The sequence below is a fragment of the Bos taurus genome, chromosome 29, assembly GCF_002263795.3.
Source record: "Bos taurus isolate L1 Dominette 01449 registration number 42190680 breed Hereford chromosome 29, ARS-UCD2.0, whole genome shotgun sequence".
In the NCBI taxonomy this organism is placed as follows: Eukaryota; Metazoa; Chordata; class Mammalia; order Artiodactyla; family Bovidae; genus Bos; species Bos taurus.
The window spans coordinates 28445721-28471073 of record NC_037356.1 but is presented as its reverse complement, the minus strand read 5'-3'; the positions used below and the strand labels follow the sequence as shown (position 1 = coordinate 28471073).

At 38.7% G+C, this 25353-nt stretch overlaps 2 protein-coding genes across 9 annotated transcripts in view; both read right to left on the bottom strand.

Moving 5' to 3' along the window:
* SLC37A2 (solute carrier family 37 member 2) overlaps nt 1–2475 on the bottom strand; it is a 55995-nt gene extending 53520 nt beyond the window's left edge. Inside the window, exon 1 of the mRNA XM_024987030.2 lies at nt 758–2475. The gene's annotated coding sequence lies outside the window, so the exon portion shown is untranslated. The remainder of the gene's footprint in view (nt 1–757) is intronic.
* Nucleotides 2476–2722: 247 nt separating this feature from the next.
* The window catches only part of CCDC15 (coiled-coil domain containing 15), a 49196-nt gene continuing 26565 nt past the window's right edge, over nt 2723–25353 (bottom strand). For 6 of the 8 annotated variants that reach the window (XM_002699204.7, XM_005226811.5, XM_010820923.4 and 3 more), the window contains 5 exons: nt 25243–25335; nt 24841–24944; nt 5376–5552; nt 4740–4888; nt 2723–3481 (listed from right to left, as the gene is read on the bottom strand). In XM_002699204.7, coding sequence (XP_002699250.2) covers nt 3360–3481; nt 4740–4888; nt 5376–5552; nt 24841–24944; nt 25243–25335 — 645 coding nt within the window. In that variant the 3' untranslated portion in view covers nt 2723–3359. Of the gene's footprint in view, nt 3482–4739; nt 4889–5375; nt 5553–7014; nt 7114–20255; nt 20519–24840; nt 24945–25242; nt 25336–25353 lie in introns of those variants that run through there. The other 2 variants (XR_816440.4, XM_024987580.2) reach the window with 2 other exon arrangements.

Sequence of the window (25353 nt, the reverse complement as noted above, 5' to 3'; positions counted from 1 at the left end):
TATCAATTCAGTGGGGTGAATAATAGTTTTTTGAACAAATGATGCTGGGACAACTAGATATCCTCATACAAAAGAATGAGGCTGGATGCCTATCTAACTCTATACATAAATATTCCCAAAACAGATCATAGACCTCAGTGTAAAAGCTAAAACTACAAAACTCTTAAAAGAACACACAGGAGTAAATCTTTGTGAACTTGGATTGTGTGCACACGTGCTCAGTCACTCAGTTGTGTCTGATTTTTCGGCCGTATGGACTGTAGCTCGCCAGGCTCCTGTCCATGGGATACTCCAGGCAAGAATACTGAAGGGGGGTTGTCATTCCCTCCTCCAAGAGATCATCCAGACCCAGGGACTGAATCCATATCTCTAGCACTGCAGGCAGCTTCTTTACCCACTGAGCTACCGGGGAAGCCCTGAACTTGGATTAGGTAATGACCAGAGCAACAAGAGAAAAAGTAGATGAATTGGACTTCCACAAAATTAAAAAATTTTGTCCTGCAAAGGAAACTATCAAAAAAGTGAAAAAACAATCCCCAGAACAGGAAATATTTACAAACCATAAGTCTAATAAGGGACCTTACGCAGAATATATTAACAACTCTCAGAACTCAATAATTATCAAAAGATAAATAACCCAATTAAAAATGGCAAAGGATTTGAAAAGACAGTTCTGCGAAACAGATAGACAAGGGGCTAATAAGCATGTGAAAAGATGCTCACCATCATCAGCCATCAGAAAAATAAAGATGCTCACCATTGTTAGTCATCAGGAAAATCAAAATCACAATGAGATACCACTTCATACCCTTTAGGATGACTATAATCAGAGAGATAGATAAGGATAAGAGTTGGAGGATGTGAAGAAAATCTGAACCCTTATACACAATTGGTGTGAATGTAAAATGATGCAGATGCTTTGTAGAAGTTTTCAGTTCCTTAAAATGTTCAACGTTAGGCTACCATATGACCCAGCAAATCCCCTTCAGGGTATATAGCCAAGAGAAATAAAAATACAGCAAAGCTTGTAAACAAATGTTCATAGCAGCATTATTCACAGTAGCTAATTAGTAGAAACATCCCAAATGTTCATCAACTGGGTAAATAAAAGAGTATATCCAGAGTGGAATATTATTCAGCAATAAAAAGCAATGAATTACTGATACAAGCTACAACATAGAGAAATCTTTAAAACATGATACTAAATGAAAGACTCTAGTCACAAAAGACTATTTATTACATGACTCCATTTATATGGCAAGTTCAAAATAGGCAGATCTATAGAGACAGAAAGTGCGCTGGTGATTGGCTGAGAGAATGAGGAACAACTGTTAGTGGGTATGGGATTTTTCTTTTCTATACTAAAAAAATTTGATTATTGTTAAAAAAAAAAGACTATAAAATTTACAGTTGCAACCAGTTTTTAAGTATACTTTCAGTAGTGTATCTTAAGTGTATTTATATTCACACTGTTGTGAAAGAGACCTCTGGAACTTCTTCATCTTGCAAAACTGAAACTCTACTCATTACTAACTTCCCATTTCCTCCCGGCAACCACTACTCTGCTTTCCTTTTTTAAATTTTGGCCGTGCTGCGTCTTTATAGCAGCACATGGGCTTTTTCTCTGGTTGCGGTGTGCATACTTCTCTTGTTGAGGAGCACAGGCTCTAGAATGCGAGGGCTCAGCAGGTGCAGCCCACGGCCTTGGCTGCCCTACAGCATGTGGGATCTTAGTTCCCAACCAGGGATCGAAGCCATGTTTCAAGCATTGGAAGGTGGATTCCAGCCACTGGACCACCAGGGAAGTCTCCATCACTACTTCCTGTCCGCATGAATTTCATTATTCTAGGTTCCTAGTATGAGTGGAATCACACAGTATTTGTCTTTTTGTTCCTAGCTTACTTCACTTAGCACAATGTCCTTAAGGCTAATACAGGTTACACTACATGACAGGATTTCTTTCCTTTTTAGGGTTGAAGAGTATTCCATTGTATGTATGTACCACATTTTGTTTACCCACCCATCTGTTGATGGAAATTTAGGTTGCTTCCACCTCTTGCCACTATGAACATATCTGTTGAAGATTGTGCTTTCAATTATCTAGGATATATACCCCCAGTGGGATTGCTGGATCACCTGGGCATCTCCTTAGAGTGACAAGTGTTCTAAAATTTGATAGTGGTAATAGCTGTACAACCACAGAGTATAATAAAAACCACTGAATTGTACATTTCAAGTCAGTGAATCAAATGATATATGAATTATATCTCAACAAAGGTGTTAAAAAACACAACTCAGAAAGGCTAAAGCAAGGATTTAGTTGCATAAGGATTTTGACTGAACTGGATAATTAATCTGATTAAATAACCAGTCAATCTTGTCACACGAGTAATTCTGACACTTATTTTCAATGACCTGGCTAGATGTTTAGGTGTTTTCTGAGACATAATTTCAGTGCTTTTTCAACACTGACCATTAGAAGTAGGAAAAAGAAAATGTGAGTACCTCACCTTAATTCACAATATTAAAACTTTTCATATTGTGTCAAGAAACACTGTAAAGAAATAGCAAATTCATACTAACTATAGCAATTTTTATTTCACCTGCTCTGTAGGTATGGCATTCACCAGATTTTTTATAGATAGGAAAATAAAGGACTTTACTCTCTTTGACTTCAGATTCACTTTTTGAAATGTCACTCACAATTATTTCACATAAAAGATGCTCAAAAGGCAGAGGGTTTATTTGCCTTTTTTGCTATAAAAATTATAAAATTAAAAAGTCCTCTGTTCATCGTCACTGAATGGGGAAAGAGGTAATAAAAACACGAGAGAAAAAATTTTGAGGAAAAAACGTACATCAAATTCAGATTGTTCTCATCTCTAACTGCTGCACACAACTAGAAAAGATAACAGCAATATAGATGGCCACTGGTGTTCAGAAATTCATTTCTTTATCTTCTCTTCTCCTTCATCCAAACATTTTCAATTTTATCAAGATTCAAGTGGTACAGTTATATAAAGATAATAAATCAGATAATCTCAAAGATTTCTAATAATATCTTCTGAGCAGAGCAGAGCAAAGTGAGAGAAAACTCACCAGCCTGAGTGATCATTTTTAAAACAATACGTACCAGATGGTTTACGGTAATGATACAAGTCTGGAAGCCAGTTTTCCATCTTGGTCCTAAGCACAGAGTTAAATAATGGTCATGATTTAATTAAAAAGATACCAATTATGTAGGACAGTCTTTCTTTCCAAGTTACATATCTTATACACTTTGACAGTTTTTCCTAAAATAATCTCTTGGGGTAGATTTTAAGTAGGTTGAAATACTGATGGTTGATTTCAGATTCTTATTACAGGTTTTTCAAAGTCCGTCTATGTGCAGAAGCAAAATTATGAATGGCAACTCGAAGATCTGAGTTCCCCTCAGGGATGTCACAGGAGTTGACGACTGAATGCAGTGCCCGGGTATATGCTGCAAATAAAGATTAACATAGTGATCAATGAAGTAGGATTCTAAACATTTCTCCCAACCTCTTCCTATTAGTACTGCTTCTCTGCCCAGTCTTAAAGGCATTAACAATCCATTGAATAAGTATTGAGTATTTACCACATGCCAAGTACTCTGTGATTACAGAAAAGATCATGAGAGGATGGACACAGAAATTAAATTATAGTGTACTATTTCCAAACCAGAGGCATACACAAAATGTCATCACAGCATGAAGCTCAAAACGAAAAAGAAACTAGGAGAGGATGAAAAAGATTCCCAGAAGTGGCAACATTCCAAAAAAAAGAATCGGTAACATTTAAGATGGTCTTGAAGGATTAATAGAAGTAAAGGAAAGAAGGCCTTCTAGGCAAAGAAATGAGTGTGTGGGGGTACAAGGATACATTTTTTATGTGGTGTGTACTGACAACAGCAGGTTCGATATGGCTGGAGTATGGCCTGGAGCCAGAGAGAAAACATGCCGTTTATGCACCGTATTTTGTACTTCAGTGGTAAGTCCGACAGATCTGATGATAAGGGAATGGCACAATCAGATGTGTGTTTTTAAAACATAATTCACAGGACTGATAAGAAACTCATATCGCAGATGGAACATTAGGGATACAAACACCACCACCATTTTCGGTGTTTGTATGAAGCCTCTATAATCTCCACACTATGTAAATCAATACATTTAGGAATGGACAGGAAACAGACATGTTAGTGACAACAGGAAATGACTCCATTTCTTCTAGCTGGTATTCCTAACAGAGTTTATATTGGTCCTCATGTTTCTCAGTGACCCCTAGCAGACCTGGCAGTCTAATGTGCATATACACACATTATAAATAATATACAGATGATAAGTCTTTGTTAGATAACATTCAAGAATCTGGATAAAAGGGTATTCAACTGGACAGAGGCCTAACTTAGATAGCTATAAACCTCTAATCTTCTTCATTTACAGGAGGACCTGCAACCCTAGTCTCGTTACTGTACAATGGGCTAGGACTATTTCCCCAGCATAAATGAAGATAAGAAGATAACATATCTCAAAGAGAAATATAACTCACTATAATTATTTTTATTGTCTCAGAGTTGTTTTGTAAAGGGGGGTATAACAGTCTTTGATATATAATAAGCACTTAGTCAATAAATGCTAAATTTCTACTACAATCACTTCTTTTACTCTTGTTATTTTTTATCTGCCATCAGGCCCCAACCATTCCTTAAAGATACTTACCTTTGTGGTTTTTATAGAAAATACAATTGTTGGCACAGGTATCTGGATGAGCATCCCAAAAATCAGGACCACAGCAGCAGAGTGGAGGTAAAGTAATATTATATAGTTGCATTTTCTCCTGGATCTGGGCTCTTAAAGCTTCTACATATCTATAAAAATACAGTATGACCAAGCAAAGTGAACCACCAGGAAGAGAATGCACATGAGTCCTTATTTTACTCCTAGCTCAAACTGTGAAACTGTTTCTTATCACTGAGCCTCAACCCTTCCTCTGTGTACTAAGAGGCAGTACAAGGAAAAGCGCAGTGCTATTCCAGAGAGGTATTAGGTGACCAAGAAATCCGTTTACCTTCTGATGCACAGGGTGAGGGTTTGATCCCTGGTTGGGAAGCTAGGATCCCAGGAGCCTCATGGCCAAAACAGCCAAAGAACACAAAACAGAAACAATATTGTAACAAATTCAATGACTTTAAAAAAGGGTCCACATAAAAAAAAAAAAAAAAGAAATGTGATGAAGTTCTGTGCCTCCTAAAGCATAAGAAGACACAGTCAATTCACTTTAGGGAAAATGAGAACCCCGACTTCCTAACAGGTCTCCTCCAGGGCCAAAACTTCATGCAGAACTTTCCAAAGTACCTTTGGTATTCTTTTTCTTTCTGCTGTTGCTTTTCTCTGGCTCCTTTTATTTCCTCCAGTTGTAGTTGGGCTAATATCTCACTCATCTTCTCCCCTGAACATGGCTCTTCATGGGATTTCATTCTTAATATCCTCTGTTCTTCAGCATAACGTTGCTGCTCTTTCTTTTTCTTAATTCTGAGAATAAAATCATAACATGGTTAGGAATTTCAAGTCATTATTTAGAATTAGCTTTTAGGTCCAAATACCTCAAGAAATTCCCAGAAAGAGGGGAATCAGGAAATCAGTTTAACAACCCTAGAAAAGCCTCAAAACCCCCTGCTGGCTGATTTAAGTTTATCTCATTGTTCATTCTCTTGAATGGAAATGACCAATAGTTACTACTAAAAGAGTGTTCCCGGAAGAATTCTAACACAAGAACTTTCTGAGGTTAAAATTACAAGCAGACAGGACTTCGGCTTTTAGCTAAAATGGATTAATGGGGACTGGATTTGCCCTACCACCTTAAACAACCAAATAAATAAAACAACAAATCAACCCAGAAACCAACCAGACCAAAACAAACAAACAAACAAAACGATGGTTTTCTAGACACTGGATATTCATTGATGAAAGACAGTGATCCTTGACAGATGGAAAACAAATGAAGTGAGTCCTACAAGTGTCCAAGTTCACTGCCTTCAAAGTTTCCAGGCAGCAGCAGCACAGGGCAGGAGAGTTGAGGTGGAGCCTGAGAGACTTTCTGAGTTAGGGGAGATGACGCTGAAAGTACAGGGACACAAAAGCAACTGGAGTACTTAAGACAGAAAATCCAGGGGCCAGAGCTGCTCAGAGAGAGAACCCCAGAGATCTAGGGGGTCTCCTAGTACACAGCAGAGCACTGAGCATGTATGTGAGGACGCGATCTGAGACCAAGGACAGCCATCCTAAAGAGGGACAGGGAACAGTGTCCTGTGCTCACAGCACAGAATGGAGACTGTTCCCACCACTTAAGCCTTGAAACACTCATAATGTACAGGCACTGGGTAGAGTTTTCAGGAAGACTTTACCTCAGTAGTGGGGAGTAACGGTTGTTCCAGACACAACCAACACTGTAAAAGCAAGGCCCCAAAGTAACTTAAATAAAAGTGTTAGTCTGACTCTTTGTGACCCCAAGGACTGTAGCCCACAAAGCTCCTCTGTCCATGGCATTTTCCAGGCAAGAATCCTGGAGTGGGTTACCATTTCTTTCTGTATTCCTGAACAAAGCTCAGAAAAATTTTATAAGAATACAAAAATAACCAGTAACCAACCAATGAAGTAAATTCAATGTTGGACGTCTAATCAAAGATTACCAGGCATGCAAAGAGGCAGACAAATACAATTAATAATGAAGAGAGTAATCAACCACTCAAAATCAACCTAGAATAGACAGTGATTAGAATTAGCATAGAAGGAAATGAAAACAAGATAGAACAACTATTAATAGATCTTATACATTCAAAAAGTTTAGACATAAAGAAGACTGAGATCAACTTATCAAGATGAAAACTACAATTTCTGAAATAAAAAATACATTGGAGAATAATTCTGTATATTAAAGAAATAGAATAATTAGTAACCTTCCAAAACAGAAAGCACCAGACCAAGATGGGCTCACCAAACAATTAAGGAAGAAATTACACCAAATCTCTTCAGTCTCTTTCAGTGGACAGAAACAGAAAGCACGCTTAACTCATTCTATGATGTCAGCATTACTCTAAAATCAAAACCAGATAAAGATATTAGAAAGTATTACTAATATTTCTCATGAACAAGAGGCAAAAATCCTCAAAATATTAGCAAGTCAAATCTAACAATGTACACATATATCACAATCAAAAGGAATTCAGGCCAATAATGAAAGGCTGGTTCAACATGAAAAAAATCAATTAATGTAATAGATCATATCAAAAGCTATATAGGAAAAATCACAATTCTATAAAAAGATGTACAGAAAGCATTTGACAAAATCAAACACCATACAATCCAGCAGTACCCTTGGTATTTATACAACTTACACCCACATAAAACCTGCGCATGGATGTTTTAAATAGTTTATTTGCCAAATGCTGGAAGAAACCAAGATGTCCTTCAGTAGATGAATGGATAAATAAACTGTTGTACTTTCAAACAACAAAATATTATTCAGTATTAAAAAGAAATGAGCTACCAAGACATGAAGAGACATTCAATGTAAATGCCTATTACTAAGTGAAAGAAGCCAATCTCAAAAGGCTACATATTATATGATTCCAACCATATGACATTCTGGAAAGAGGAAAACAATGGAGACAGTGAGAGATCAGTGGTTGCCAGAAGCTGGGGTTGGAGAGAGGGAAAGAAGGTTAACAGGCAGAGCATAAAGGAGTTTTAGAGTAGTAAAACTATTCTCTATGATACTTAATGATGGACACAAGTCACTATACATTTGCCCAAACCCATGAATGTGTAACACCAAGAGTGAACCCTAATGTAAAGTATAAACTTTGGTTGATAATGATGTATCAATGCAGGCTTATCATGTGTTAACAGTTGTACCACACTGGTGGGGGATGTTGATAATGGGGGAGGCTCTGAATGTCAAGGGATAGTACATATGAACAATTGCTCTACCTTCCTCTCAATTTTGCCATGAACCTAACTTCTCTATAAAAATAAATTCTTTATTAAAAAAAATACACTGGATGGGATTACTAGCAGGTTAAACACTGCAAAACTAAATCTGAAAGCATAATGATAGAAATTATCCAAAATAAACCACAGCGAGAAAATCCAAAAATTTAAAAGGAACACAAAAAAGCAATGAATCCAATTAAAAATGGGTAAAGGACTGGAAGAATATTTCTCCAAAGATGATCTATAAATGACCAACAAACCTAAGAGAAGTTGCTCAACATCACGAATCTTCATTCAAATGCAAATCTCAATGAGATTATCACCTCATACTATATTCACAACAATACGGATATGTTTATTTGTTTATTAACACTACTGAACTGTACACTTAAACGTGGTTACAATGGTAAATTATACATTATATGTTTTTACCATCAAAAGAAAAAACCGTGTCACATAAATAAATGAATAAATGAAGGGAAAAAAAATGAAATCAAGTTGTTTTCAGACATACAAAACCTCAAAGAATTCATCCCCAGTATGGGCATAACACAGAGACAGTACAGGCTTGGTTCTAGACCACTGTAATAAAGGGAAGATTGAGATAAAGCAAGTCACATGAAGTTTTTGGTTTCCCAGTGCATATAAAATTCTGTTTACACTGTGTCTTTTAAGTGTGTGATAACACAATGTACATGCCTTAATTTAAAACTAATTGGCATCAGCAGACTAGCTCAACACAGGGTTGCCACATACCTTCAATTTGTAAAAAGATGCAGTATCTACAAAGTACAATGAGGCGCAACACAGTAAAACAAGGCATGCCTGTATACCCACAACTGCAGGAAATGTTAAAGGTTATCTTTCAGACAAGAACAAAATGATACTTTAGGTAATATATATAAGATTCTTATTAGTTAAATCTCTTTTAAATAATAACAGACTTCTTTAACAAAAATAACAATGTATTTTATATGTAAAAGTAAAATGTATAACAATAGTATAAAGGTTGGATGGGAGAAATGGAAGTACACTACTCTAAGATTCTTATACTAAATTTTACATTATTTGTGAAGTAGTATAATATCATTTAAAGGTAGAGTGTGAAAAGTTAAGAGATACACAACTATAAATCCTAGTGTGTGCATGCTCAGTCTCTTGAGTTGTGTCCAGCTCTTTGCAACCCCATGGGTTGGAGCCTGCCAGGCTCCTCTGTCCATGGAATTTCCTGGGCAAGATGGAGTGAGTTGCCACTTCCTGCTCCATGGGATTGAATCTGAGTCTCATGCATGCACTAGCAGGTGGATTCTTTACCACTGAGCCACATGGGAAGCCCTATAAATTCTAGAACAACCAATAAAATAACAAAAATGTCATAGTGTACAGGCCAACAACGGAGATGCACTAGAATCATAAAAACATAAAAGTAATTCAAAAAAGGTACAAAAAGAGAAAAAAAGAGAACTAAGAAGAAATGGGACAAACAGCAAGATAATATATCAAACCCTACCAATAATCACGTTAAAAGTAAATAGTCTAAACACCCAATTAAAAGGAAGAGATTGTCAGATTTGATAAAAATCGTAGGATTTGATTCAACGACACACTGCTGACAAGAAATGCACTTTAAATAGAAAGAAACAGATTAAAAATACAAGAAATGCGAAATATATGCTAGCAGTAGTTAAAAGAAGTTTGGAATAACTATATTAATATCAGACAATGTAGATTTCAGAGCAAATAAACTATCAGAGATAAAGGTCATTTCATAATTATAGAGTCAATTAACTGAGAAGACATAACAATTCCAAACATTTATGTATCTAATAAAAGAGCTTCAAAATACATGAAGCAAAGGCTTATAGAACTGCAAAGAAGATACAATAAATCCACAGTTAAGGCAGAGATTTTTAATACCCTCTCTCAATTATTGACAGAAAAACCAGGCATAAACATGGCAAAGATATAGACTTGATCAACATCCTCATGAAATTAAAAGATGCTTGCTCCTTGTAAGAAAAGCAATGACAAACCTATACAGTATATTAAAAAGCAGAGACATTACTTTGCCTACAAAGATCCATACAGTCAAAGCTATGGTTTTTCCAGTAGTCATGTATGGATGGAAGAGCTGGACAATAAAAAAAGCTCAGCACTGAAGAACTGATGCCTTAGAACTGTGTGCTGGAGAAGACTCTTGAGAGTCCCTTGGACAGCAAGGAGATCAAATCAATCAATCCTAAAGGAAATCAACCCTGAATATTCATTAGAAGCACTGATGCTGTTGAGTATATTTTCAAATGTTTATTAGCCATTTATATATTATTTCCTTAGGAGAAATGTCTATTTAATCCTTTGTCTACTTTTTAATTGGGTTATCTTTTTATTACTGAGTTGTAAGAGTTCTTTTATATATTCTGACTACAAGTTTCTCATCAGATATATGATTTGCAAATAATTTCTCCCATCTTTAGTTGTTTTTTTCACCTTCTTTATGGTTTTTAATTTTGATGAAGTCCAAGTTATCAATCTTCTCTTTTACTGTTCGTTGGACAATTGATTTTTGACAAACGCACTAAAGTATGCAGTGGAGAAAGAATAGCTTCAGCAAGAGGATATCCATATACAAAAAAACCACTTCACACTACATGTGAAATGAACTCAATCTAGATCACAGACTTAAATGTAAAACCTACAATGATAATCTTTCTAGAAGAAAACAACAACAAATTTTTGTGACCTTGAGTTAGGCAATGATTTAACTATGACACCGAAAGTACAATCTCTTCAGTCATTTACGAAATGTAAACTAAAACCACAATGGGGTACCACTACACACCTATTCAAATGGCTAAAACGAAGAAGACTGATCACACTTAAGTGTCGGCAATGATGTAAGGGGACTTGAACTCTCTCACACTGCTGGTGGCAACATAAAGTGGTACAACTACTCTAGAAAACCATCGGACAGTTTCTTTAAAAACTGAAATATACACCTACCATGATGATCCGGTCCACTCTCAGGTATTCACCCAAGAGAAAAGGTAACATATTTCCAAAGACTTGCACATGAATGTTCACTGCAGCTTTATCTGTATTAGCCCCAAACTGGAAGCAACCCAAATGTCCATCAACCTTTGAATGTATAAACAAATTGTGGTATATCCAAACAATGGAATGCTATCTATAAGAAAAAGGATAAACGCTTGATACCACCACAACAAAGACAAATCTTCAAAATAATCACTCTGAATAAAAGGAGGTAGGCCAGGACTTCCCTGGTGGTACAGTGGATAGGAAGGAGTCTGCCTGCCAGTGCAGGGGACAGGGGTTCAATCCCTGGTCCAGGAAGATTCCAACTGCAGCAGAGCAACTAAACCCACGAGCCTATGCTCTAGAGCCTGTGAGATGCTACGACTGAGCCCCTGCACTGACAGCCTGTGCTCCCCAACAAGAGAAGCCACTGCAATGAGAAGTCCGCACGCCGCAACTAGAGAGTAGGCCCCGCTCTCTGCAACTAGAGAAGCCCATGCACAGCAATGATGACCCAGTGCAACCCCCACAAAATAAAATTGACTGATTTTTTAAAAAAGGAACTGGGCCAATCCCACTTCTAGGTATATATCCAGAGAAAATCATAATTGGAGAGGATGCATGCACTCTTGATGTTTATTGGAAATAGTCAGGACATGGAAGCAATTCAGATGTCCATTGACAGAGGAATGGATAAAGAAGATGTGATACATATATACAATGAAATATTACTCAACCATAAAAGGAACAGAATAGTGCCATTTGCAGAGATATAGATGGATCTAGAGATTGTCACACAAAGTCAGTCAGAAAGAAAAAAACAAATATTGCATAATATTGCTTATATGTGGAATCTAGAAAAATGACAGAGATGAACTTATGTGCAAAGCAGAAATACAGTCACAGATATACAGAACAAATTCACGGCTACCAAGGGGGATGGGATGAATTGGGAGACTGGGACCGACACATATACACTACTGTGTACTGAATAGATCACTAATGAGAACCTACTGTAGAGCACAGGGAACCCTGCTCAGTGCTCTGTGGTGACCTAAATGGGAGGGAAAGCCATAAAAGAGGGGATATATGCATACGTATGACTGATTCACTTTGATATACAGCAAGAAACTAACACAACATTGTAACGCAACTACACTCCAATAAAATTTAGTTAAAATAAAAGGAGCTGGGCACAAGAGTACATGTTGCAGAACTCCAGAAAATGCAAACTAATCTACAGTGACACAAAGCAAACAAGTAGCTGCCTGAGGAAGAGGGGGCTGCGCAGGTAAGAGGTACTACCAAGGGCATGAAGCAACTTTTGAGGGTGATCGATATGTTCACTGTCTTGACTATGACAGTCATTTCATGTGTGTGTCTATGTATGTGTGAAATTTCATACGTGTAGTTTCAGTTCAGTTCAGTTCAGTAGCTCAGTCGTGTCCGACTCTCTGCGACCCCATGAATCGCAGCACGCCGGGCCTCCCTGTCCATCACCAACTCCCAGAGTTCACTCAGACTCACGTCCATAGAGTCGGTGATGCCATCCAGCCATCTCATCCTCTGTTGTCCCCTTCTCCTCCTGCCCCCAATCCCTCCCAGCATCAGAGTCTTTTCCAATGTAGTTTACTGAACATCAATTATACTTATTTTAAACAAAACACCTTCTAGCAGAGAGCAAAAAACACCTTCTAGTTGCACAATGAGAAAATTGCCAGAAAATCTAATTTAAGAGCTTTTGTTAAGAAATGTAACTATTCGGGACTTCCCTCATGGTTCAGTGGTAAAGAATCTGCCTTGCAATGCAGAGAACACAGAGTCAATCCCTGGTTGGCAAACTAAGATCCCACATGCCACCAAGCAACTAAGCCTGTGCACTGCAACTTCTGAACCCGTGCCACGAGAGAACCAGTGCACCTCAACAAAAGACCCTGCATGCCACAACTATGATCTGACACAGCCAAGTAAGTAAATATTTTTTAAAAAGCAATATAATTCAAGACTCGAACTTATAGACGTATGCTGATAATGTCAGTTGCTAAAAATGACTTTGAAACAAATGAGCTGCTATTTTCTGAACAGTAGTATGAGGTCAATTCACACACCTCTTCAATAAAGCATGGTCTGCTGAAAATTCTGGGCTTCCATCCATTTGTAGCAGCCTGTTTACTCCAGGGGAATTCTGGGCTTCCTTTGTTAGATTAATACAGGTATATACTAAAAACCAGGAAGCTGTCCTACAAAGGCTCAAAGATCAGGCACTGGAAAAGTACAAGAAACTTGATGTGCGACTAAGTTCATCCAGATTCTGTCACCTCCAGTAGAGGTGACAAGTCCACTCTAAACAAGGATTTTCTTATAACTGTTCGGCACACTTACCATTCTTTCTTGAGCTGTAAGTCTACTAGGAGTATTCCTCAAACAGTCTAGAGCATAAAAATAGCTTATATGGTATGTTGTTGTTGTTGTTTAGTTACTAAGTCATGTCTGACTCTTTGGGACCCCATGAACTGCAGCATGCCAGGATCCCCTGTCCTTCACTGTCTCCCACTGAGTTGGTGATGCTATCTAACCACTTCATCCTCTGCCATCCCCTTCTTCTCCTGCCCTCAATTATTTCCCAGCATCAGGGTCTTTTTCAGTGAGTCAGCTCTTTGCATAAGGTGGCCAAAGTTTTGGAGCTTTAGCTTCAGCATCAGTCCTTCCAATGAATATTCAGGGTTGATTTCCTTTAGGATGGCCTTAGGTTTGGACTTTAGGTTTGATTTCCTTGCTGTCCAATGAACACTACTCAAGAGTTTTCTCCACACCAGAGTTCAAAAGCATCAAGTCTTCAGCGCTCAGCCTTCTTTATGGTCCAGCTCTCACATCTGTACATGACTACTGGAAAAAGCATAGTTTTGACTATACGGGCCTTTGTCAGCAAAGTGATATCTCTGCTTTTTAATACACTGCCTAGGTTTATTGTTGGAGAAGGCAATGGCAAGCCACTCCAGTACTCTTACCTTGAAAATCCCATGGATGGAGGAGCCTGGTAGGCTGCAGCCCATGGGGTCACTACGAGTCGGACGCGACTGAGTGACTTCACTTTCACTTTTTACTTTCACACAATGGAGAAGGCAATGGCAACCCACTCCAGTGTTCTTGCCTGGAGAATCCCAGGGACTGGGGAGCCTGGTGGGCTGCCGTCTATGGGGTCGCACAGAGTGGGACACGACTGAAGCGACTTAGCAGCAGCAGCAGCAGGTTTGTTGTAGCTTTTCTTTCAAAGAGCAAGTGTCTTTTAATTTCATGGCTTCAGTCACTGTCTGCAGTGATTTTGGAGCACAAGAAAATAAAATCTGTCACTGCTTCCCCTTTTTCCCCATCTATTTGCCATAAAGTGATGGGACCGAATGTCATGTTAGGTTTTCAAATGATGCGTGTTAAGCCAACTTTTTGACTTTCCTTTTTCACCCTCATTAAGAAGCTCTAAAGAGCTTCCTTCACTTTCTGGAAAGAGGAAAGAAGTTCCTCATCACTTTCTGCCATTAGAGTGGTATCATCTCCATATCTGATTGTTGATATTTCTCCTGGCAATCTTGATTCCAGCTTGCGATTCATCCAGCCTGGCATTACACATGATGTACTCCACACAGAAGTTAAATAAGCAAGGTGATGATATACAGTCTTGCTGTATTCCTTTCCCAGTTTTGAACTGGTCAGTTGTTTCATGTCCAGTTCTAACTTCTGCTTCTTGACCCATATACAGGTTTCTCAGGGGACAGGTAGGTCTGGTAGTCCCATCTTTTTAAGAATTTTCCACAGTATGTTGTGATCCACACAGTTAAAGGCTTTAGTGTAGCCCAAGAAGCAACAGTACAAATTTCTCTGGAATTCCCTTGCCTTCTCCAACGAATACTGGCAATTTGATCTCTGATTCCTATGCCTTTTCTAAATCAGCTTATATCTGGAAGTTCTCAGTTCACCTACCACTGAAGCCTAGCTTGAAGGATTTTGACCATAACCTTGGTAGCATGTAACATGAGCACAACTGTACAGTAATTTGAACATTCTTTGGCACTGCCCTTCTTTGGGACTGGAATGAAAACTGATCTCTTCCAGTCCTGTGGCCACTGCTGTGTTTTCCAAAGTTGCTGACATACTGAGTACAGCACTTTAACAGCATCATTGTCTAGGAAGATGCTAGGTAGGTTGCTTCCGTCCTCACTGTCGTGCCCATCCTTACATAAGGTTTTCTCCTGATCCCTCCAATTTTCTTGAAGAGATCTCTAGTTTTTCCCATTCTATTATTTTCTTCTATTTCTTTGCATTGTTCATTTAAGAAGGACTTCTTATCTCTCCTTGCTATTCTCTGGAATTCTGCATTCAGTTGGGTATATCTTTTCCTTTCTCCCCTGCCTTTCGTGTTTCTTCTTTCCTCAGCTATTTGTAAAGCTCTTCAGACAACCGCTTTGTCTTCGTGCATTTCTTTTTTTGGTAATGGTTTTGGTCACGGTCTCCTGTACAGTGTTATGAACCTCCATCCATAGTTCTTCAGGCACTGTCTACCAGATCTTATCCCCTGAATCTATTTGATCCTCCACTGTACAATCATAAGGGATTGGTTTAGGTCATATCTGAATGGCCTTGTGGTTTTTCCTACTTTCTTCAATTTAAGCCTGAATTTTGCAATAAGAAACTGATGATCGGAGTCACAGTCTGCTCCAGGGCTTCTTTTTGTTAACTGTATAGAGCATCTCCATCTTTGGCTGCAAAGAATATAATCAATTTGATTTTGATATTGATGATCTGGGATAGCAACCCCTGGTGGCTCAGACGGTAAAGAATCTGCCTACAATGCAGGAGGCTCAGGTATGATCCCTAGGTTGGGAAGATTCCCTGGAGAAGAGCATGGCAACCCACTCCAGTATTCCTGCCTGGAGAATTCCATGGACAGAGGAACCTGGCGGGATATAGTCCATGGGGTCCCACAGAGTCAAACATGACCACACGGAGACCATCTGGTGATGTCTATGTGCAGAGTTATCTCTGGTGTTGATGGAAAAGGGTGTTTGCTATGTCCAGTGTGTTCTCTTGACAAAACTGTTAGGCTTTGTCCTGCTTCATTCTGTACTCCAAGGCCAAACTTGCCTGTTACTCCAGGTATCTCTTGACTTCCTATCTTTGCATTCCAATCTCCTATGATGAAAAGGACATCTTTGTTTGGTATTAGTTCTAGAAGGTGTTGTAGGTCTTCACAGAACCCAGTCAACTTCAGCTTCTTTGGCATTAGTGGTTGGGGCACAGACTTGGATTACTGTGATACTGAATGGTTTACTCTATAAATGAACCAAGGTCATTCTGGTGTTTTGGGGACTGCACTCAAGTCCTACATTTTGTACTCTTTTGTTGACTATGAGGGCTACTCCATTTCTTCTAATGGATTCTTGCCCACAGTAGTAGATATAATGGTCACCTGAATTCGCCCTTTCCTCTCCATTTTAGTTAACTGATTTCCAAGATGTCGATGTTCACTCTTGCCATGTCCTGCTTGACTATGTCCACTTCACCTTGATTGATGGTCCTAACATTCCAGGTTCTTATGCAATACCGTTCTTTCCAACACTGGATTTTACTGCCACCACCAAACACATCTGTAACTGAGCATTGTTTCTGCTTTGGCCCCGTCGCTCCATTCTTTCTGGAGCTATTAGTAATTGTCCTTGGCTCTTCTCCAGTAGCATACTGGATACCTTCTGGCCTTGGGGGGCTCATCTTCCAGTGTCATATCTTTTTGCCTTTTCATACTGTTCATGGGGTTCTCGCAGCAAGAATACTAGCCATTCCCTCCTCCAGTGGACCACGTTTTGTCAGAACTCTTCACTATGACCCGTCTGTCTCGGGTGGCCCTGTAATGGCATGGCTCATAGCTTCACTGCATTACATAAGCCCCTTCACCATGACAAGGCTGTGATCCATGAAGGGGATCACAATCAAACTCAAATGCAATATAAAGTTGGAACAAGGAAGAAGTAAGAAATCTCAATACTCCAACTTATGTAGAGAGATGTTTTATTCCTAGTAAGGATCAAGATATAAAGGCATACCAGGCAGTGTACTAGGAACATGAGAAAGGTAATGTGGAGAAGAGCCACGGCACACATACTTATTCACATCTGAATTTTCTTTTTTTGGCCATGCTGCACAGCATGCAAGATCTTACTTCCCTGACCAGGGATTGAACCCATGCTCACTACAGTAGATGTGCCGAGCCCTAACCACTGGATGGCCAGGGAATTCCCCACAATTAACTTCAAAATATACATCAATTTGTTCTCTTAAAATAGAATGCGTGATATAAGTAAGAGAATAAAAGGAAGAGGTTAAAAAAGTATAAAAGTTTAAATATGAGCCTAGGATCATAGGTGCCCTTCGCCAAGGATCTATTTACATAAAGATCTTTTCCCAAAGAGAGCCAGTTTAAAAAAGTAAATGTTTTCAGGACATTCATATTTGATTAGTTCAGTAACTCCTGAGCTGGTGAAAAATGCAAATGTGAAAAGATTTTTTACAGATGAGAAATCAAACTGAGGTTTTCAATTGTTGCTGTTGTTTAGTTGTGTCTGACTGTTTTGCAACCTGGTGGACTGTAGCCCACCAGGCTCCTCTGTCCCTGGGATTTCTCAGGTAAGAATACTAGAGTGGGTTTCCATCTCCTTCTCCAGGGCATCTTCCCCACCCAGGGATCAAATCCTCGTTTCCTGCATTGGCAGGCGAATTCTTTACCACTGAGCCACCAGGGAAGCCTTAGGTTTTCAAGAGTGAAACTTAAATGAAGCCAAGTGAATAATAACAGAACGGTTTAGTTACTGGTATCATTCTCCATAGGCTTCCCAGGTGGCAGTAGTGGTAAAGAACCCGACTGCCAACGCAGGAGACATGAGACGCTGGTTCCATCCCTGGGTCAGGAAGATCCCTTGGAAGAGGGCATGGCAACCCACTCCAGTATTCTTGCCTGGAGAATCCCATGGACAGAGGAGCCTGGCGGGCTACAATCCATAGGGTCACAAAGAATCAGACACGACTCAAGTGACTTAGTGCACACACACATAATTCTCTATACCATTTATTCTCTATACCTATAAACTAAGAGCTAAGGAAACATGTCAGCATTGTTTCTCAAATGTGGGTAACAGGAAAATTACTCGAAATTGTTGGTAACAGGACAATTACTAGCAGTGATGGAATCAGCCCTTTCCCCTTCTTCCCCCCTAGTTAGTCCTCTCCTCACAGTCAAACATCTTAAGAGTCTAGCCTTTTCCTCTCTGATCTCCTCTCTCCTCCAATGTGGCTTTTAAGACCCATCAATCACTCCACAAAACAGCTCTTTCTAAGGTCATTGGTGGCCTACAGGTTAATCCATCTAGCATTTACATTCTCAACAGGGGTGACATTATACCCACGGCAGCAAAAATTGATTCAAGGGAGCAAAATATCTTAGATGTTAAAATAGTTTGTGGCCCTCGAAAAGGTCATAGTACATAAACAGAAATATACCATGTCTATTTCTTACTCTAGAAGAAGGCATTGTCCATTTCTTATTCTATGCCTTCTCCCTAGGTGACTTTTTGCATACCATCTGCTTCTGTGACCACCCCTATCATCTGTAACTCATTAAGCTCCAGCTCCAGCATAGACCATTCCTCTGAGATTTAAACCTAGTTAACTGGCTGCCAGTTTGACATTCCAGTTGAGTGTCTCAAAGGTATTTATCTGGGAAAAGGATCCACAGCTTTGGTTAGATTCTCAAGTTAAGAACTACTGCCACACAGTAGTTGCAGAAAGGATCGTAACAATAAAAAATGGCAAAATCAACTTAAAAAGTTGATGAAAACAATTACTTTATAAACCTCTCAAATGTCTTTAAAGCTTCTTATGTAAATACACTTTTTAGTTGATACACAATAGAAACTTAACTAGGTTGGAAATCAAGATGTCAACACATGGGTTTTTCCCAGGGCACTGACGTGAATACAATTACAGTGGTTCTCAACCCAGTGTCAAACTTTCAGTCAAAGAGAGGAAGAATATAAAACTCTGCAAACTGATTTGTCAACTTGCTACACTGAGTGTCTGCACAACAAGTAGATGGCAATATTTACATTTGGAAAGCATCCTGAAGAGAAAGCAGTATCACAGGTAAAGTACAGTAAAAATACATTCTTAGAACTACAACAACTCAACATCTTGTTAGTCATCTTTCATATAAGGTCACGCCACCAATCCTTTACAAAGTTAAATTTCGTAATAGATAGAGATCTAGAACTAGAATTGGAGACTTTTTGGCTCTATGAATTCATACTTCTTAAGCAATCACAGAAATCTGCCAACACTAACACTGTCACATAAAGGGAACTCTGCATTCAAGAATAAGAAGTAGCTTTATTTCGGGGGTTAAAAGAGGTGTCTGCTAGAAAAATAACTTCTTAAGGAGATGAAAGAAATCTTCCTCTTCGGTACAACAGGATTAATGTCTAATCTAGCACAGTCTAAATCTCTGCCTGCCAATCCTGTTTTCCTGTTCAACCTTTTTCTCTCTTTCTTGATTCTGACAGTATTCTTCCTTAGTGATTTCTGAAATCATTACTAAAAATAACGTAATATTTCCTACTAGATGCTCTACTTGAATTTCCTTTAGGCACTTCAAATCCAATTTGCCCCAAACTAAACTTATCTTCTCCACCTCTACCTCCTTGCTGGAAAATCTGTTTCAAAGCAGCTCATTAGGTAAATAGGCTAAGGGTGGCCTAAGCCATAAACCTGGAACTTATCTTTGAATTCTCCTCTAGCAGTATCTTATCAATTCTATGTCTTTTGCTCTTAAAACTGCCTCCTCCTCACTGCCTCCCTGGCCCTGGCTTATAACTTATTGAAGTTACAGACTTCAAAGCAGTTAGGTGATGGAACTGAATAAATTTGGGATTGAATCCCAGTTCTGCCACTGTTAAGTATGATCTTTATCGTAGGCAACTTAGTTAACCTCTCGGGGGCTCATTTTCTCATCTGTAAAATAAAAAGGATAATTATCTCCTAACATCTAGTCTCAGCCATTTTACCCATGCCTCACAATGTGTCTAAGCGGCTCCTGTTTTCAGTATAAAATCCAAATTCCCTCTTATAACATACAAAGTTCTTTATGATCTTTCCTCATTTTATAAGGCTTACCTCTTGCCATTCTATTAGCTCCAATCACATCCAACTCAGAAGTGTCGTGCTCCTTCGTGTTCCTGCTTTTACAGTGTTGGCCCTTCTGCCTGGAGTTCCTGTCTACTCCTGGTGCACCGCTTCCAGCTGCGTCTCATACACTCTTCTGACCCTTCACAGCTCAGCCCAGGAAGTCTTCCCTGTACTGCTATACCAGGACCCCAATTTTGAGTTCAAAACAGTCTCTGTGCTCTCATACCTTCTTGTATAATGTTTTCCTTCTACTGACATTAGAAGAAAGATTTTATTTTACTAATATTTTACTTGATATTTCTACATTTATGTTGATTAAAGAAATTAGTCTGTAATATCGCTATCTTTTAATATCTAAGACAGGTTGATTTTAAGGTTATACTGGCTTCTATAATTATTTGGCAAGTATTCCTGTTTTCCATTCTCTGGAATATTTTATGTAAAACTTAGTGCTTAAATATTTGGCAACTAACATTTATTGAGCATGTACCACATGCCAGATTCTACACTAAGTTCATTTGCCATGTTACCTCACTTAATCCTCACAGCAACTTTCTGAGGTGTATATTCCTCTTATATCTGTTTTATAGAGAAGAAACTAGGGCTAATAGTAACTTTCCCAAAGTCACAAAGCTGGTGGGCAGCAGAGCTAGGACTTGAACACATATCTCCCCAGGTTCTTAATCACATGCTATATTGTGTTGTAATACTTAAACATATTGCACTATAATTATTCATTTATTTGCCTCTCCATTAGTCAGTAGAATCTGTCTACTAAGATCCTTGAAGGATGGGATCATATCTTCCATATTTTGTATGCTTTAAATCTAGTATCATGTCTACCAATTAATATATGCTCAATAAATAGCTGCTAAATGAATAAATGAAGACGTATCATTTGATTCTCGTAACAACTGGGTGAGGTAAAGTGGTTACTATCAACTCCTATGTAGAAAGCAGGTATATGTTTACTTTAGAATGCTGCTAAAGTGGTTTTGTCTTTAAGTTAAAACAAATAACTCCCTTGCAAAGAAGGGCATACATTTCAATTCTTCAACAAGTAAAAAGCAAAAAAATAATTTTATATTATTTTCAAACTGTCACTGACAACAGATTTAATGTTCTGATACCATCTGTAAGACAGAGACCTTCATATTTCTTCTGGGGTCAAGAGTATAAATCCAACAAGAAAAAGATTATCCAGTGAGAAAATGGCAATAAAACAAAAGCCTTAAGCAGAAAAGCTTTTAAAGAAGGTCAGCAGAATAGCTAAAGAAGAATTCCCCACTGACTACACCATGTGGTAGGCATGTCATAAGAAGATTTAAGGTAGACATAAACTACCCACAGCAGAGATGTCTTGGCTTCAATTAGATGAACTAAAATTTCTATTCTGTGTTTTGCCTGATGAGTCTGTAAAATGCTTATATATGGGCACCACAGAATTCAGATTTTTTTCTTTTTGATGGAGATCAGATCAAAATTATGGCAAAATGACTAAATTATAGTACGACAAATCTGGCCTAGATATAAGAATGGACTTCCTGAGAGCCAATGTCCTTAGATTCTGAAACTATTATCCAGGGAATTAAATAATTACAGTCCCAAAGAACATTAAGAACAGAAAAGATCCCTGAACTATTTAAACAGAATTCTGCCTAAAGGCTACCCTTGGTAAATTCACGAGGATTTTCCCAAGCCTCTCTCTTCTAATCCCAATCCAAAACACACATACACATACACTTTTCTACTGTAGCAGTTTTTGCCAAGTCGCTTTTAGGACAACAGTGTTATAACATGTCTCAAAGGGGAAAAAAATGTGAGAATAAAAACATACCAAAGGAACTACTAAACACCTCACAGGAAAACCATTCTCACCAGTGGACTGCCACATAAAAATTTCAGAGTCTTTGTAGTCTTTATAGCAAAAAACACCCAAGACATTAATCTAGGGGGCCCTTTCTGCTTAGGCTCCCAGAGTCAAACATATAAATAATAAAAAATTGAAATGCAGAAAGAACAGAAAAAAATTACTTATTTCCCCCAGTGAAAGACAATTCCTAAACATCTTGGAATGCTTAATTTAATCATTGTGTTCATCATCATTGTTCTTGCAAAAAGCTTTGCTTCCGTTGGGTCCATGGCTTGGGAGAAGTTCAGGGGTAGTTAAGAAGCTGTCCTGGGGAAGAAGGCAGATGCTTGGGCAGAAGCCCTAAGGTCAGGGGCTAATAGGTGAAGCAGTGACCCTAATAGGTCACTAGGTCTTCTTATTTTAATTTCAAGTAAAATTTATGTTCACAAGAGAAATTAAGTCTATAAATGTTGCTTTCTTATAAAGTCCTTGTCAGGTTGGTACTAAGATTATACTGGCCTCTACAATTATTTGGGAAGTATTCACTATTTTCCATCCTCTAGAATAGCTTATATAAACCCTGGTGTTATTTTTTCCCTTAAATATTTGGGATCCCCTAATGCAGACATCAACCTAGACAGCATATTAAAAAGCAGAGACATTACTTTGCCAACAAAGGTCCATCTAGTCAAGGCTATGGTTTTTCCAGTGGTCATGTATGGATGTGAGAGTTGGACTGTGAAGAAAGCTGAGCACCGAAGAATTGATACTTTTGAACTGTGGTGTTGGAGAAGACTCTTGAGAATCCCTTGAACAGCAAGGAGATCCAACCAGTCCATTCTAAAGGAGATCAGTCCTGGGTGTTCTGTGGAAGGACTGAAGCTAAAGCTGAAACTCCAATATTTTGGCCACCTCATGCGAAGAGCTGACTCATTGGAAAAGACCCTGATGCTGGGAGGGATTGGGAGCAGGAGGAGAAGGGGACAACAGAGGATGAGATGGCTGGATGGCATCACCGACTCAATGGACATGAGTTTGAGTAAACTCCAGGAGGTGGTGATGGACAAGGAGGCCTCGTGTGCTGCGATTCACGGGGTTGCAGCGTCGGACACAACTGAGCGACTGAACTGAACTGAATGCAGACATCTGAGCCCGGATCTAAACATTGAGTTTTTCTTTTTGGTAAAATTTTTTTCAAAAAGTGATTTAATTTGTTTACATTCCATAAGTGATTTCTTTTTGTGGGGTTAGTCAGATTTCTATTTTTCCTTGCATTCATTTTGTTCTTTTGAAGAGTTTGTCTATTTCATCAAAGTGTTCAAATTTTCTAATGTCTTCTTATTAACATTTAATGTTTCTAGGCTCTGTAGTAATGGCTTCTTTTTCATTCCTAATATTGGTAAATGATGCCTTCTTTCAAGTAACAGTTTTAATTCTTCCTTTCTGATTTAATGTCTTTTATTTATTTCTCTTGCCTAACTGCTCAGGCTAGGATTTCCTATACTATGTTGAATAGAAGTGGCAAGAATAGGCATTCTTGCCTATAGGAAGATAGGCATTTCCTAAAGGAAAGCTTTCAGCTTTTCACCATGGAGTATGATGTCAGCTATGGACTTGTCACATATGGCCTTTATTATGTCAAGGGACATACATGTCCTCTATATTTGCTTTGTTGAGAGCTTTTATCATGAATGAATGCTGAATTTTGCCAAGTGCTTTTTCTGCATCTGTTGAGACAATCACATGATCTTAATCATTCAGTATGTTAATTTGGTGTATCACATTGATTGATCTGTGGATGTGAACCACCCTTGCATCTCTAAAATAAATTCCACTTGATCCTGGTGTGCAGTAGTTCCTTAGAAAAATGAACATCCTCTTACCATATTATTTAGCAAATGTACTCCTCATTATTTACCCGAAGGAGCTGAAAATTTATGCCCACACAAAACCTACACATAGATGTTTAAAGCAGTTTTATTATAACTGCCAAATCTTGGGGGAAAAAAACAAGATATGCTTCAGGAGGTGAATGGACAAATAAACTGTAGTATGCTGCTGCTGCTGCTAAGTCACTTCAGTCGCGTCCGACTCTGTGCGACCCCATAGACGGCAGCCCACCAGGCTCCCCTGTCCCTGGGATTCTCCAGGCAAGAACACTGGAGTGGGCTGCCATTTCCTTCTCCAATGCATGAAAGTGAAAAGTGAAAGTGAAGTCGCTCAGTCGTCTGACCCTCAGCGACGCCATGGACTGCAGCCTTCCAGGCTCCTCTGTTCATGGGATTTTCCAGGCAAGAGCACTGGAGTGGGTTGCCATTGCCTTCTCCAAAACTGTAGTATATCCAGATATTAGAGTATTATTTGTCCATGTGTAAAATAGGATTATGATGTGTCAGTGTAGGTTTATGAGTTGTAACAAGTTCACCACTATGGTACAGGATATTGACAGTGGAGGAAGCAGTCCATGTGCAGGGTAAGAAGTAAATGGGAACTTTCTGGACTTTGTTTAATTGTGCCATGAATCTAAAACTATTTCAAAAAAATAAACCTATTAAAAAATATAACTCTTAACCATCTTTTAATATTGCAACCCAGATCAAAAATAGCTGTTTCCACTATGGATAAGAAGGTAAAACCACTGCCTGACTCTTTCTAAAATCTAGCTTCCAAAATGATCTTAACTGGTAATTCACAGCTCACACTGAGGATCAAAGAACTTACTTTTCAATTTTCTTCTTATGTTCTTTTTGCCTTTGTTGTTCTTTCACTTGTTCTCTTTCAATATCCATGAAAAGTCGTCTATACCTCAGATACTGCTTTTGACGCTAAAGAAGAGAAGTAAAAATGTTTAAGACTCTGCTCTCAGAGACTTTCCAAGAAAGGAAATATCCTTACTACTAGCTCAGTATGCTGCTGCTGCTGCTGCGCTAAGTCGCTTCAGTCGTGTCCGACTCTGTGCGACCCCAGAGACGACAGCCCACCAGGCTGCTCTGTCCATGGATTTTCCAGGCAAGAGCACTGGAGTGGGGTGCCATTGCCTTCTCCGGCTCAGTATGTTAGGACACAACAAATTGCTTCCAATCTCACATATACTGATGTCCAAAAGCCATTACCACTACATACCTCTTTCTTGTCTTCCTCTTGACTTACTCCAGACTGAAGTGCCAGGGGAGTTTGAAATTCAGTGTTCAATCTTGATTGATACTCATCACCAACCTGTTAGGAAGTCCAGTC